Source organism: Andrena cerasifolii, chromosome 3 (genome assembly GCF_050908995.1).
Source record: "Andrena cerasifolii isolate SP2316 chromosome 3, iyAndCera1_principal, whole genome shotgun sequence".
Lineage (NCBI taxonomy): Eukaryota > Metazoa > Arthropoda > Insecta > Hymenoptera > Andrenidae > Andrena > Andrena cerasifolii.
This window is the reverse complement of record NC_135120.1, coordinates 1,478,920-1,493,415: the sequence shown is the minus strand read 5'-3', so window position 1 is coordinate 1,493,415 and position 14,496 is coordinate 1,478,920. Positions and strand designations below refer to the sequence as shown.

Genomic DNA, 14,496 nt, shown 5'->3' with positions numbered 1-14,496 from the left:
TCTGGGGATTGGTATGGTCTTACGCAACCGTCACGCGGGAGAAGCGGTCGCTCTGCGCTATACGAATATATATACCTTGTTATAGTTGTATCAATATTAAACATATCTTTTTCACAAAACCCTCATCTCATTTAAAGACCGTAACATCAATTAAAGGCCAACCATCCTTGCGCCGGCCCTGCCTTAAGGGTACTAGGCAGTCATTCCTGTATAAAATGCAGCATTTTTGTTTCAATTAATTACAAAGAAACAAATTGAAACTGAGACTTCTTCTTTGGCATGAAGTATATTAACATCATAAGCTTTAAAAAACTTGTTCTTTTAGTAAAAAAAGATGCATTATATATGATGCTACAGATGGATCATTAAAGAGGTTTTTTAAAAAAATTTCTTTGTTTTGCAGTGATAACTTAAAAATGAAGGTTCCAATCGATTCAACACAAATTCGAGCATCTTCACAAAATATGTAATTTCGGACCAGACCTAAATTAAAGTTAATGATACCTTTTATTCTTTATGAAAATAAACTAAAACCCCATTGAGACCCCACTGATGAGGCTTTACCATCCTCCAAGCCACAAAACATGAGGTCTTAGTTTCTTTTCATATGCGCTAATGCACTCGCCGGTGCTACTGCGACGTTGTCATCGATTCTACAGAAACAGAATTTGTTTATTTTTCATTGTATCAATTTGAAAGTGAAACTAATGGATTCCTGGCATTCTCCCGATTAAATTAAAAGAAAATAATTTAAATCGGACTATTTTTAATACAACGGGCTTTCAATTCTACAAACAAAATTTTCACGTAATTTTCTTAATTATGGTCCGCATTATAACAATTTTGGGGCGAATTTGATCGAGAAAACATAAGGAATCGATTGACGTCACGTTCCTAAAGATCTGATTAGAAATTGTGGAACTTCAGATTCGTCACTGCTTAGTACGCAACCTTATATGGCCCCGCAGGTTTCGAGCGTCGAAGCTCACGAAACTCAACGAGACACATGATTGTTGGCGAGCATCGCATTTGATGACTTTAGCTCTTTAGCTCTTTATTCTTTAATCACCCCGTATAAATGCCAAGAAACGATAATGTGAAGTGGCGCGCGCTTCAACTGCACATTGATAATCCCGCAAGGTTCTATACTGGGACCTTATTTTTGGAACTTTGTGTTTGATGAAATCATCCGGGAAATAAAATCGAAAGGTCCAGATCCAATTGCTTACGCAGACGACCTGCTTGTCCTAATAACAGGAAATTCAAGAAGAGAGCTTGAAATCAATGCAAACTCTATCACCGAACTAATCGTGCAATGGTGCAAGCAGCACAAGTTTCAACTCTCAGAAGAGAAATCGGAAATGCTCCTAGTCAAAGGTGCTTTCTAGACACGCGGATATCCACGGTAAAAATAGGACAGATGTCCCTTAAAATGACCCAATCGGTCAGATACCTTGGACTGCACTTTGGACTGTGACTAAATATGACCCCACATGTCAGACAAATCACTGACAAAAGGAGTAGGCTTTAAGGACATGGATATTCTCTACCGTGGAATTTTCAAAGTACTCACATCATATGCAGCGACAGGATGGAGCGATAAAGTTAATACGCACCACCTCGGAAAACTCAAACAGGGACAGCGTTTTGCACTCCTTCGCGTCACCAAAGCTTACAGAACAATATCTAATCAAGCGTTAGTAGTTCTGCCAGGAGTCACCACAATTAACTTACTATTACAAGAAAGGAGAACAGTTTACCAAATGAAAAACAACATAACCTTTGAAATTGGAGATCTCCACTACCAATTACAAAATGAATCACCTGGAAAACAGGAAACTAAGGAACTCAAGCCACAAATACGAAACCAAATAATAAGTAAATGACATGCAGCATGGAAAAACTCAACGAAAGGAAGACTCACATATGAATTCACAAACAACATGAAACAGAGACTTGAATCACAATGGATAAAAATGGGCTTTCACACTGCACAACTGATGTCGGGTCATGGAAAAATAAGGCACAAGCTATATATGCTTAAAATAGCAGCTACGGACAAATGCAGATGCGGACAAAATGACACTGTCAGACACATAATATATGAATGTCTACACTATGACGAACCCCGGTGCAAACTTAAATTGCAAATAGAACAACAGAACATCCGTTGGCCTTGCGAACTACGTAACTTGGTGGAAGAAAACACATTCCCACATTTCAAGGAATTTGCGAAACAAGTAATGAAAGAAAAGGAAACCTGGTGTAACGACAAGAACACAACACAAACAATACCACCTCATCAACAACATAACACGAAGAGAAGAATATTCAGACTTAAGACCAAAAGTAGAAACATAACCGAGGGAAAAGAAGAAGGGGAAAGAAAAGGAAGAGGAAGGCCAGTAAAACTGCAGGACATACAAAGCACATTATAGTACTACCCGACCAAATCAAGACGAAAGGCAAGCACGGAAGCACTCTAAATCGCAGCACTAAGAGTCACTCGGTGCGTGACCCTCTCGCGCCTGTTCCCGGTAATTGCGGACGAGTGGGGGGGGGGGGGGAGACCGTTAGCATAGCGCGGTCTCGCTACATCGGTCGGGCGCGTGGTGGGGGGCAAGATCATCGCCCCACCTCGGTAACTCATTACACAGTGACAAATCTGCAGTTTTGCAATTATAATCAGACCTTTGCATAAGTGACGTCAATCCATTCCTCATGTATTCTCGATCGAATTCGCCCCCAAAATGATATAATTCGGACCATGATTGAGGAAATTACGTGATAATTTGTTTGCAGAACTGAAAGCTCGTTTCGTTAAAAATAGTCTGATTTAAATTATTTTCTGTCAATTTAATCGGGAGAATGCCAGGAATACATTGGTGGCACTATCATATTGATATGATGAAAAATAAATAAATTTGGTTTCTATATAATCGATGACACATCGACGAGCAACGACAATCTCGCGCGGCTCGGGCGACAAAGGCTCTCGTCAGTTATTCGAGCTTCTAAGGTCGTATCCAGATATATATATATATATATATATATATATATATATATATATATTGGTCGGTGAGTTTTGTCATGCGTATTCTCCTAGCATACCGCTTGCCTGCCTCGGTGCTCCTTTTCTCAACGTTTTCTAAATCGCTATCGGTCTATCTCGCAGAACAAGGGTGTGCCAGGAATGGTGGGGATAGCGCCAAGCTCCTGACATGTATGCGAAATCGAGCTCTGAATGTAGATATACGTACATCAGAATAGGTGTGCGTTAGTTCCGTGAAAATTCAGGAATTTTATTGGTCAAAACATTGATTCTTTCTCGATAGCTTCATCTCGTATTGGTCTACGCATAGCTTCGTAATGTACACAACTATTACGCTAACAATAAGAATAAATAACAGCCACACGGCTACGTTCAAACGGAGCCAGGCAGCATTTCCGTTGCCCCTCCATACACTTTGAGGGCCACACAATTCCAACTGGCAAATTCACGATCGTCAGAAGGTGGTGGCTGATTTCTCCTCGATCGTTGTTCGCGAAAAAGAATCGACAGGCCAATATATGTGAATACGACCATAGGATAAAGATACAATGAAAGATGAAACATTATTCTAAGCCCAAAATGAAAGTTCTTCGAATAAACAAAGGAAACTAATAAATACCCGAAGCTATAGAGAATTTTATACTTTTATTTAAATAATGTCCATCTGTGCATAGGACCATAAAGATTTACAAAAAAATCAGGGAGTCAACTATTGACCGGTTTGAAGACTTTTCCTTGTATGTTTTATACAATAGTCGGAAGAATAATAACAAGAGCAATAATTGCAAATAATTGCTGTAACTTCCACATTCTGAAAATACGATATCAGTTCATAAAAAAAGTTCCAATCTCTTTTTTTTATTTTAAATAATGAGGCCATATAATTATAACTTAAATTCGACAGCGATTTCAAGTGATGTATGTGTTACAGTAAAAGCGTTAATTTAGTAAATGTATACAGTTCCTAGCAGTTCCTACTCAATGTATGCCTAAAATGCATAAAACCTAACCTACAATTGTACGAAAATGCATACATTGACTGCATCAAGTATTTACTGTGGCACATGTATCCAGATGTCCATGTTATCCAGGTAATGCTTCAGTTTTGCTATGATTCCACGTTGTCAGTTCTCCTGAGTAGGCGCCATCTAGTATCCACTACCTGAACTAAATTTGCCACGTGACTTGCTCTGTATTATCGCCAATATGGCGGAACTCGTATTTGGGAATGCAGTCACGATTTTTCCTTTTTCGTCCTTATATAAACAGATTTTCGGCTGGGTAAGGATTCATTCGAAAGAGGAAGGTTCAATTCTGAGCACTCTGCTCACCATTTGAGTCACAAAACTCTTTTAGTGACCTAAAAATACTTGGAATCTGCGAGTGTATTTTGTCCACTTTTGCTCTACTTTGGATACTCATATTATTAGATATCAGTACAATCTAGTTGAACCCTGAGCAGAGCGCTCCGCATTAGTGAACCTCTCTCTTTCGAATGAGTCCTAGCCCAGCCCAAGATCTGCTCATATAAGGACGAAAAATGAAAAATCCCAAACCCGTGTTTCGGACCAGATTATGTCGGTATACAGCGTGCTGCATTACCCGTGTCTACCCCCTTAATAATTATTTCATTGCCGCTATTCCCACAACTACGATAAGTCCTGATCTAATTATAAAATAAGTACTTACTTCTTGCGACTGGTAATTCTCATTTCAAATTTGATCCTATCTCTGGAGATAACACCTTGGCCGCACGGAAGGCCATTAGACCCGCGTCAGCCGGACCATATTATGACGTTGCGGCTGACATACTACAACCCCTGGCAATAAGTTTGGAACCAAACGCAAAAATACGAAATTAACGAGAAACACCAATATTTTTTATGTATAATATGCAACGGTATATATATGAAACGCGTGGTAATGTTAAATTGGTCTATTTGAAAGTAAAAGCACCAAAAATAATTAAGAATTTTGTTTATTATATAATACAAAATATGGAAGAAACAAAATGTGTCTGGGAAATAAGTATGGAACGGACCGATGTTCTGGAAAAAAGTATGTGTGTATATATATATATACCGTTGCATATTATACATAAAAAATATTGGTGTTTCTCGTTAATTTCGTATTTTTGCGTTTGGTTCCAAACTTATTGCCAGGGGTTGTATATTCTTCCATTCTTCCTGAATCCTTTCATACATATTCATAATTTTTCCCTCTCCACCGGAACAGTGCCGTCTATTTGGAAACACTCCTCTGCTCATCCTACCCCGAAGGCTACGAATTCCTGCTCATTTAATGATCTATGTACTATATCGACCACTCCTTTCCTCTTCAAAATTTTTTAGAAACTCTGCTACAAACAATTCGTAAAGTTCCTATGCGTTGACGGAAAATACTGTAAGGGTTATCTGAAACATAAAAAGGAAAAGAGATACTTAATCTATACGAATGTGGTTATCTGTGGTAGTAGATTCATTAAGAAAAATAAAAAAATGTTAAAATAGCAGCCTTCTGAAAAAGATGAATCGTCCTGATTTGAATCTGAAAAAGATTTCATCCAAGAATCAGGAAAACTTCTTTAAATAAAAAGGAACGGTAACAGATATGGCAATAAATCTACTACCACAGATAGTCACATTCATATTTATTAAAAATCTGTTTTCTTTTTTCTGTTTTAGATAACCCTTACAGTACTTTCCGTCAACGCCAGGACCACCCCATTTTTTTCAACGCTTTCAGTCAGCACATTGTATCTACAATGTTTTTGTTTTCACTATCACACCAAAATTCAGAACAATAGTTCAAGATACAATAGAACAGCCTGCCGAACCTTAAATTAGTTTGACAAAACCGTGTTTGTACAAAAATTTCACTAAGAACTACCTATTTTTCGGCACAACAAGACCCAATCTGCTTTTTTTGTTCAAAAACGCAAAATCGCGAATTTCGAGACCATTTTTCGAAGTAATCCCATCTGATTTGAAAGTTAAAAATGGTGTCAATCAATTTGACCTAACGAGATTTTTCAAACGACATGTATGTAGAAATCGGTACACACGCTCAGGTTAGTGATCACTCTACAAACTTAACATTGTCCTTTTCTTTTAGCTATTGCCGAACACTATATAGGGAACATTATACCTATATTTAGAGACTAATTAACACTTTAAATGGCGTTGGCGTGTTTCTACACCGGGAGAGTTGTATTCTGTACCCAGTTTTGGCGTTTTTACGTCGATATTTTTTGGGATGCATTGATAATATTGTCCGAGTGACCTCGAATTTTTTCTGTGATAAAAAAAACCAAGCACGGTATTCTCGTTGTTCTTCGCCACCTCAGAGATCCTTTGCTTGTGCGACAGTCGAGCATCAATTGAGTCAACTAGTAATGACAATTGTAATTTCTGTATTCCCTCTTTGATGTTCATGAAAGTATCATCAGTGGATTGGCTAAATTCTTCTGATGAAAATGAGTTTATACCTGACCTCATTTTTAATCATACATCATTTATAGTTGATCTACGGAATTCATTAGCGATTCAAAATATACGCAATTAAATGTAATCGTATTTTGACTCATTTCCATCGGAATAACCTCGTCTTTCCAATGGCAGTACTGTCGTCAAATGTTAATTAATAATGTCGGTATATGTTCAAAGCGAGGAGCAAGCTGAACAATATTTTCCCAATAGAAACGATAGTTCGGAAAGGTCTAACCAACTTGATGAGACATTTTTCAGAAACTTGCGCTACTTAAAGTGTTAAAATATTCATTCATATTACAACTTACGAAAACTTACATTTCATTGCACTTTATAGAATTATACATGACGCCGAATTCTGTAGGATCTTTGCACCTATCGCAGACACAATCAAAAAATTTTGTTTCAGAGAGATAATACCGTCTGTTCGCAGTACTCCATAATGCATCCGTGTAACAGATGGAAATATGCTGTCCTAAAACAATAAGATTTTTATTCATGACATCCTATATTGGAAAAGATTAAAGAACAAAGTTTGGAACATCAAACATGTTAAACGAAGGTTACTTGTTGAAGTACCTAGTCACATAAACATGAACCATGTAACCAAGCACTTTAACAGACAAAAATCAAAATGTATTATGCTGCTTTTCAATAGGAAACAACATATATAGTACATAATAAAAATTTAAATGCTTCCTGCAATTCACATTATAGGGGAAGACCGGGTAGCTCCGGATACTTAAATGAAACACAAAAACAATATACACTCAATAAATTGTAATGAAATTACTCATTCAGAAAATAAACATAAGAACTTCCTGATTCAGTGTAACTAAGAAAATAGAACAAATGTCTTAAATAATATTAGAAAAAAACATCAATAACCTGCAGCCTCTGCTTTTACACAAACAAAAATTGGCGGGTAGCCCCGGACATAATTTTCAATGATCATCTAGAATTCTAGGAGTTTTTGTATCCTTATTTTTTGCATATCTACGTCACAGTAATAATATAAAATTGGCGGATTAATATTTCCACATCCTTCATGTGCCCAATCTTTGCGTGCATTACATTGGATCCAGTCTTTATCAAAGGTTTCGCCGCAAACGATGCATTGAGTGCCTTAATCTTCATCATAATTAAAAAGACTTTGATTGTTTTGTTTTGCCTTAAATTGCTTAATTGTATAATTGTTTGTTTTTATTGTTTAGTTCTTTAATTTTGGTTTAAAAATCACTTATTGATCACTCTTTAATGCTTTTACTCGATGTTGTAGAGTGCTCATGGCACGTCATATTTTTCAGCAGCTAATCTTAGTGTCAACTTGCCCTCCATAACACATTTGTATGTTTGCTTCTTTCATCTCATTTCTATCCCACTAGCCTCTATTGCTAGTTGGTCCCTTAAATTTGGGCATTTTTATAACTGTATTTTAAAACAAATATATTTATATTATTTAGCACCATAAAGTAGTATAAACTGATAAAGAATCACAATAATAAACTGCATCGTTTTTAAAAATTAAAGTTGCTAAATGTGTCCGAGAGTACCCGCCACATTAATGACCGGGGGTACCCCATTGACTTGATCTAATATTTTTACCATTCATTTGTATAATATGAAAAGAATTTAGCTGAACGTTTAAGAATCTTAAAATGTATTGATGTGTTAATATTAAAGTCAATAGAACATGTAACATTACTTACATTTAATAGACAACAAGCATCGATGAAATTCAATGGTTTCGGTATTGTCACTTTCAGCGGGAAGAAAATTAATTATAATATCGAATTCGCTTGACGTGCACGCTACTACTACAGTAAATCCTCGTTACCAGCCCGACAAACGGGGCTGGCGGCGGGCTCCTATCGTGTTGTGGACGCTATTCCACGCGGCCAATGGCGCGAGTGAGAAAACCCAATGAGTGAGCGAGAGGAAACGAAACAGTTGACACGAAGTTGCCGTCGACTCTTTCGTTTCCCCTCGCTCACTCATTGGGTTTTCTCAGTCTCCTCGAAAGATTCAAAGAAATGGTGGGGATAGTCGCCGAGCTCCTGAAGGCTCGTATAGACCGGGCAACAATCGCTGGCAACTTTGTCGCCAGCGACTCGCTGAGATGCATTGACATTTCTCGAGCGACTTGTACCGAGCGGCTGGTATCCGGCGACTTAACGCGAAACAGGGATACAGGCACTAAACACTCGGGCAATGTTGCTCACCGTCCACATGAATACAGTTTTTCGGGAACATATGGCCAACATTCATTTCTAGAAGGCCGTTTGAGGCAAGGATCGAGTTTCTATATCCCACAGAGATTGTTGCAAGTCGCCTAATACATGTATCCGGCGACTGTAGCCCGGTCTATTCATATCTCCTTAACCTTTAAAGGACGAGTCGCCAAGCACAAGTTGCCGGAGACAAGTCGTCGGACAAATGTCGCCGGATACAAGTCGCTGGAGACAAGTCAGTTATCCCACCGACTTGCCAGCGACTCCAGTGACAAAGTTGCCGACGATTGTTGACCGTCTATACGAGCCTGAACGCATTGTATAAACGGGCTGGTAACGAGGATTTACTGTATTTTGAAATTGTTTCTGGGTTTAGGCAGCCATGTTATAATCTGTCATTTATGTTTCTACACAGCTTGATAGTGAAGATACCACAATGCCCGGGGCTACCCGCATTTCCCCTATTGCTTGTAATTCACCACGACAACGAAAGTATTCAAAACCAAATTTGTACTATTTAATTACAAAATTACCAGTCATCGCTGTTCTAAAAGATAATACGAGGAATTAATAGAGCACTTAAAGGATTTCCGTACCATTCACTGACACCATAACTTAAAAAAGAATACGTACACAAAAGTGAAGAATAAATCAGTTTAATCCAAAATATACAGATAAATAAAATATTCTAAGTTGAACAATGTTTTAAACATAATTATTTCAAATATCATTACGTTATCATGCTAGACTGTTTTGCACCATTTGTGGCTACAAGAGTACCATTTTTGGACAACTTGCTTTCCATTTGTGACCACTTATAGAATTGGTAATACCTACGAAACACCCACAGTAAGAATTGGAGCTTTTAATTCATTACAAATGTTCATTACTGAACAAATAATAAAATACTTGCTGCACAAAAATAATATTAACTGTCAATATTCTTTTTACTTTTTCCTGCTTTTTTCTTATTCCTCTCTTCTACCTTTATGGCTATAATCTTTTCATTTTCTTCTATTTTGCCAGTCTTTTTCTTTTTTAATCTTTCTCTCCTTTTTTTTGTCCTTCTTTCCTTTTTCTTTGACCCACATGATCTCCATCCATTTGTCTGATGTTAGTACAGCAGGCAAAAGTTCAACTGCTTTCCGCGTTCGCTTTATGACTTGCTTTTCCGGCCACAAAAGAATTTCGTTGAAGACATCATGGAATGACTTTACTTTTCACGAATCATAATACCTACTTGTTGCAGATTTAGCATTGTTAGTAGTAAGCAAATCACCAGTGATGGCTTTTGTAGGGTAAAGTAGCCGAATATGACGACCTCTTCTAATACGGGACCCCAGCTTATCTCCGCTACAGAACTTTTGAATGTCATAGCGATGCTATTTCTTTACTAACTAATCGTGCATTTGTTGTTTTGCCCACACAGTGGCATTGTAATCAGTTAAGCGTCTTGAGCAGGCACATATTTCTGAAATACGTTGCAGAAAGTTTTTGAAGTTTTTAAATTACAAATACCCCTAAAGCGGTAAGTGTATAATGATTTTTACAAATATTGTTGTATAGTGCTTGCAATGGTGTTTAAGGCTTACTAGTTGTATATCAGTAAATGATGAAGACTTAACTTTGAAGCTACTTAATAGTTATCATGTTATTGTTTCCGAATATGAGACCCGTAAAAGTTCAACTGATGAGAATGAAGAAGAAATTGTTCTGAATGATGAAAGTGATTAAGAAAGAAAATTATGATAAAATGCTTGTTTTGCACAGGCCTTTATGCTTCAAATGTGCTAGGTGAACAATGGGTTAAGTGTACGTATAAAGTGTTATGATGAGCCCATGAAAACTTCGCTGGTGGGCCCACGAAAACTACATTAGTGAAGAAATAGAGTTCACATGCCGACTTTATAAAAAAAGAAAGAAAAAATAAGTTTCAGGAAAAAACAAACTGGGTCTCATATTAGGAACCCATTTTTTTATCTGCGTTTTTGGATGACTTTCGTTTTGATTTTATTATGAATTTACCGAATTTTATGACTTTCGACCCTTGAAAAGGTTGGCATACCATTAAGAAGTGAGAAATGTCCTGGATTTCCGCATTTCTTACCAGATCTTTACGAAAACGACGCCAATCCATTCTTTGTGTTTCGCTGATGAAACTCACACCAAGAATGACGTTATTCAGACCATAATGAAGGAAATTACATGAAAAATTCATTTGCATAATTTCAAGCTAACTTCAAACTAACTTGCATGACATTTGGTATGATTTTAATCGGGAAAACGCCAGGAATCCATTGGTGTCACTTCCGTTTCGATACGATGAAGAAAAGAATTGCTTAATACTCTGTAATGGATATTTCACCCTTCATACCTGTTCAGAAATAAAATAATTCTTTATTCTTTATCGTATCGATATGGAAGTGGCACGAATGATTCCTTGCGTTTTCTGATGAAAACCATGCCAAATGTCATGTTAATACGACTATTTTCAACGAAGTTCGCTTGAAATTATGCAAATGAATTTTTCATGTAATTTCCTTCATTATGCTCCGAATTGCGTCGTTCTTGGTATCGGTTTCATCAGCGAAACATAAGGAATCGATTGGCGTCGTTTTCGTAAAGATCTAGTGAGAAATGTGGAAATCTTGGATATTTCTCACTCCTTACTGGTATTCCAACACTTTCGAGGGTCGAATGTCACAAAATACGGAGAGGTACCACGGGGGGTTGACCTCGTCACGGTTGACCAGGCGGCATCTCTTTGATCAGACGCACCGAGAGAATCACCCTGTATTACCGCGTACTACGTAACTGGTGTGACCGTGGAATGTAAATGCAGTTTTATCAGGACCTTCTGCTGTTGCATTATAACCTGCCCCTCCGGTTTCGTCTTCAACAGTTATAGTCCAGAGATGATAAAATGCCGTGTGACTATCGTCAGTTTTTCAAGCTGCTTTTGTATCTCTCGCTTCCTTAAAACGTTCTAGTACACCAGGATTGAATTTACTTTCTACGTATTGGATTATTTTTATTTCCCTTGCACTTTGTATTTGCCACCTCATGTAGTCTTTTTTCTTGGATGCATTTAGTGTAATTTACAGTACTCTCGTCAAATGGATATAAACCGCATATCTTGAAGCCATTTTTCAGAGTATCTGTGAAATCTTCGTGCCAAATAATAAGTGACAATAACAACGGTACATGATACTTTTGGACTTCACTGCCTTCATTTTGTATCCGCCAATTTTTTACGGAGCCTTTCCATTTTTGGTTTAGGGAGAAGAATAGGGCAACGTTCAAGAGCTTTAGAATATGCGTTGCATAAGGCGGAAAGCAACATACTTCAATCTGTCTCTCCGTGCAGAACGAGCTGAGGTGTATAGGCAGATGGGAAACATGTCTGTCCAAAAATAATACGATTGTTAAAGGGATATTACTTTTTAGAAGAAAAGGGTGATGTTGTGAGGCAGAGCGTCGCCTTTTTCTGGAGGACGTAAATCTCCGACGGCACAACGTCACTTTCTCTACGGTGCATTCTCTACATTTTGCATACACATCACTTAGATGAATAGAACCAAGGGGGCGAGCAAAGTTACATGAAAATAGCACCTTTGGAAAATTGAAACACCCTAGTGCACAGGATGCAAATCCCTTGGCGTGACAACATGCAGATACCACTCAAAGTGTTATCAATTATTAGCAGTTAAAATAGTTTAGTTATATTTTACAGTCAAAATATAAAATGTAACTGAAACTAACTAGAGATAACACCAAAATAAGTAGCATTCATAGTATACACCAGCGCTGCACATGCCAGGGTTCACGAGCAGGGTTGCCAGGAGTAAGGACACGATATATAACTCGTCCCTGTTGGTCTCTACATCTGGCAACCGCAGCTATACAGAGTGTAATAGAAATGTTTCTGTTCCTTGAAAGGGGTGATTCGCGGGGTGATTGCAAACAACTTTTTCCTTAGCGAAAATATTATCTAAACCTTCGTTAACGAGATATTAACAGAAAACCCCGACCAATCAGAGCGCGCGCCTTTCGATCGAGCTCCCGTGGTAGCGTTGGCTAGGCGGCAGGCGGCTGCGCTTGTACTACGAACAAGAAAATCGGCATGCATCGGAGGAAACCGCGTAAAATAACAAATGAAAAAGGGGTAACATACAAAATCGAATTTTTCGTCAGCTTTCGGTTGTCATTTAAAGTGAAAAACGAATAAAAGATGAATCGAGGAAAATCGTGTCAAACGTAAAAAGTCGAATACACAGGTTTTTTTAAAGCAGTATCAAAAATAATAATTATTTGAAGTGAGAGGACACGAAATACGTAAATTTCGTTTTAAAATAACGAATAAATGAAAAAGTAATGTAACGGAAAATGTACAAGTGATTGTAGTTCGTTATTAAGGTAAAAATCCGTAGTTTAATAACGGCCAACACTGTTGCTGATAATAAATAAGTCTCTTTAAAAAAACCCGAAGAAAAATTTATATACAAGAAACTTGGAGAAATGTCGCTGGAAATAAATAATAGTCTGCGGTAAATTTAAAAAATAATATTAGGTGTATGAATAAATTCTTTCTGACTGGATGTACGTAATCAGGACAAAGCTATCGAATTTCTATCCCAATTTAACATTACCACGCGTTTCATATATATATATATACCGTTGCATATTATACATAAAAAATATTGGTGTTTCTCGTTAATTTCGTATTTTTGCGTTTGGTTCCAAACTTATTGCCAGGGGTTGTATATTCTTCCATTCTTCCTGAATCCTTTCATATATATTCATAATTTTTCCCTCTCCACCGGAACAGTGCCGTCTATTTGGAAACACTCCTCTGCTCATCCTACCCCGAAGGCTACGAATTCCTGCTCATTTAATGATCTATGTACTATATCGACCACTCCTTTCCTCTTCAAAATTTTTTAAAAACTCTGCTACAAACAATTCGTAAAGTTCCTATGCGTTGACGGAAAATACTACACGTGTTGTCTTATTGAGATATTTACAGAGACTGCCTCGTTAGTGCACGCAGTAATGAGGCTCATTAGTTCGGTTTTATGGAGAGGGGATTCCGCGATATTCGGGAACATGGGGCCGGCGAGCATTGCTTGCATCAGCTCGCGCGGTGACGTCGAATTCGGCGAAGATCGGCTCATGATAATTCATTTCCACCAATTTTTATAACGTAGGAACAACACGTTCCGTGAAAAATAAATTAAGTGGTCAGTGTTAGTAGGCGTGCAGTGAATATTCGGTACATTAACACGGACGCACTTGACGTTGCGATCTCTAACTTTGGATAGTGTCGTGTACCTGAGATCAGCTGTGCTCTCGGCGCGTCTGTCGATGAGCAGGATCGGTTCAGTGACCTAGTGACTCAGGTTTTCAAGCTGTAGGTGAATTTCCGAAAGGGTGAGTTTTAGTTACATTATTGGCAACTATTATTTTTTAAATTTAACGCAGGCTATGTCTTATTTCCGGCGATAATTATCCAAATTTCCGTACGTAAATTTTTCTTCGCAGTTTTTAAACAGAGTTATTCATTATCAACAACAGTGTTGGCCGTTATTGAATTGCGGATTTTTATCACATTAACCAACTACGATCACTTTTGGTTCATATCCTGTTACATTACCTTTTCGCAGATACGTTATTCACAAAAGGAAATTTATGTATTCCTTATCCTCTCACTTCAAATAATTATTAT

General features: G+C 37.6%; 1 protein-coding gene across 2 annotated transcripts in view; it reads right to left on the bottom strand.

Annotated features, from left to right (window-relative positions):
• LOC143367004 (SET domain-containing protein SmydA-8) overlaps positions 1 to 14,496 on the bottom strand; it is a 217,464-nt gene that overhangs the window by 103,576 nt on the left and 99,392 nt on the right. For both annotated transcript variants that reach the window (XM_076808589.1, XM_076808591.1), the window contains exon 6: positions 6,859 to 7,015. In XM_076808589.1, the coding sequence (XP_076664704.1) occupies positions 6,859 to 7,015 (157 nt within the window). The remainder of the gene's footprint in view (positions 1 to 6,858; positions 7,016 to 14,496) is intronic.